Source organism: Plasmopara halstedii (genome assembly GCF_900000015.1).
Source record: "Plasmopara halstedii genome assembly, contig: Scaffold_1651, whole genome shotgun sequence".
In the NCBI taxonomy this organism is placed as follows: Eukaryota; Oomycota; class Peronosporomycetes; order Peronosporales; family Peronosporaceae; genus Plasmopara; species Plasmopara halstedii.
This window is the reverse complement of record NW_020188562.1, coordinates 873,279-875,543: the sequence shown is the minus strand read 5'-3', so window position 1 is coordinate 875,543 and position 2,265 is coordinate 873,279. Positions and strand designations below refer to the sequence as shown.

At 39.2% G+C, this 2,265-nt stretch overlaps 1 protein-coding gene across 1 annotated transcript; it reads right to left on the bottom strand.

The window, feature by feature from the left end:
* Window positions 1–1,477: 1,477 nt before the first annotated feature.
* On the bottom strand, window positions 1,478–1,885 carry PHALS_02035 (uncharacterized protein; the record flags this gene model as incomplete). The annotated part of the gene is made up of 1 exon (XM_024716539.1): window positions 1,478–1,885. One exon carries the CDS (start codon window positions 1,883–1,885, stop codon window positions 1,478–1,480), a length of 408 nt encoding a protein of 135 aa, XP_024582128.1.
* Window positions 1,886–2,265: the final 380 nt, after the last annotated feature.

The following is a 2,265-nucleotide window of genomic DNA, read 5'->3' as shown; positions in this document are numbered from 1 at the left end:
TACCTCCTCAAATCGATGATGCCATTGACATCATTCCTATCACCATCAACACAAACAGTGTTTTTTGATACTGGGAGATGCCTTCGCAGTGTCCCTCAGAACACTTGATGATATACAGCTCTGGTTTAGTGACTAAATGAATTAAAGTCACCCTACAATACGAACCAACCACTACCGAACAAAACCAGTATGTACCAATCAGAAAATAAAACCGGTACTCACAAAAGTGAGTGAGTCACCACTTAGTCACCTGAGTCACCACCTTCCACTCAGTGACAGCCAACCAGAGTAACTCTAGGTATAAGAGTCAGCATGAGTCACTGAGTCACCACTTTTTGTAACTTCCTCCTACTCATTTACAGTCACTACTAAATCATGTATGTCCTCTATCATACTACACCTAATTATAGTAATATACTGATTATTGATAAAAAGTGGTGACTCAGGTGACTCAGTAAAATAGACAATGACTTTGAGAATGAATAGACATCAAAATGAAATACGTAGATGAGTCACCATAGTGGTGAATCAGTGGTGACTCAGTGGTGACTCACTCGAAATCGACATCGAGAGCAACACTCGAACGACAATCCGCTAATGTGACTTCAGGGTACGCTGTCCCCGGAAGGCAGCATAAAAAAATTAGTATGATCTTGTTGATACTTAGCGCGCAACCGCGCAAGCGATGCTATTTCAACTATCCACGCTTTGGCCGGAAAGTATTCTTGGCGATGCGTTGATAGTCCTGTAGTGTTATTTTCCGCTGAACTACAAATTGAGGCTTTGACTTTTCAGGCACTGAGTAGTATCCATCATCGATATTAACAGGGTTTAGCTCTTGCTCGTCGATATACTGGACATCCATTGCGTGGCTCTGCGTATATTACAACGACGAAAAAAAGAATCGAGCGGAATCATGAGCTCATGTTTGCTTGATGCATTGCTGATCTATTATGACGATTCAAAAGTGTCACTTCAACATTGCATAAGTCGCAGCGGGATTTCTTTTCACGAGTTGGCTCATGATATTGAATTAGATTTGCTTGATGACGAGCGGACCGATTGTGACGTTGAAATTCGCGTTTGACAATATCGTATTTACAAACTGAGCAATGAGTTTTGGCTTCACGTTCAGCTTCGTGCTTAATCTTGTTTTGCTTGTGATATAGACTGTTTGCTTGCTTGTTTGTTTGTATATAGTGGATTAAATGCAGCTTGCTTGTTGATGCATTTTAATTTAGACATCCAAAGCGCCTCATATGCCAGCAAATGCTTGCGATCAACAACTTCATATTCTTTGATTAGAATCATTTGAATTGATCAGCTTCATGTTCCTTAATGTGATCGGCGATTGCGCAGGTGTTATTTGACGCCTTATGGTTTTTCCAACGAACTCGCAGCTCATTAATTGTTGATCCAACATAGCATATGTCGCTTTGTGAATGAACAATTTTATAGACGCGTCCGATCATTGTGGCTATATAATGATACCTTTTCGCTCAAGATCAAAAGTGTTGTTTGAAGAGCTTGTAGAAGTCATCCACTTTCCCATGCTGTAGATAGTACAAGAACAACACTGCGAAACCACCACAGTGACCAAAACGAGGGTTTGAACTCCTATTTTGCGATATGAATAGTCTTTTGGAATCACTTTAGGCCGTGGAAGATTCAAAGGGTCAAAATAGACCTTGTCTTTGTTTGATACAGCTAACCAATGAGTACCGCCGATCATCGGATTCCCCATGTTGATTATGCAATAGTCTTTGTTTTTGTCTAAAATCTGTTTGAAATCAATTTGATCTACTTTGACTCTAAGAGAATCAGCGAGTTTCATGAGTTGATCGTCCGTCGTTCTAGACAATTTAATAATTCTTTTTTCGCTCATGATGCTTTATTTTTTTTATCGGTGTAATATAATCATCATCAATATAATCGCATAAACTATGTAATTCAATGTAATTCTATTTAACCACATTTTTTCAATCATCTTCAATATACGTCACCTAAACGAAACCAATCATGAGTGGCTTTTTCTCCGATAATCAGACAAAGCAAAAAGAATATGATCGCTAATACAAACGATGTCTAAGAGCGATTTCGTTCAAGGCAAGAAGTTAAAGGCGTTGATTCAACGCGAAACATTAGACGATGCAAGCACTAACTCAGTTGCGAATTTGTTTCAGCAAGTGATGGGAAAGAGTCGTGAGTATGAGTATGATCAAATTACAAAAAAGCTGCTGAAAGGTCCTAAAGGCCCTCCTGAAA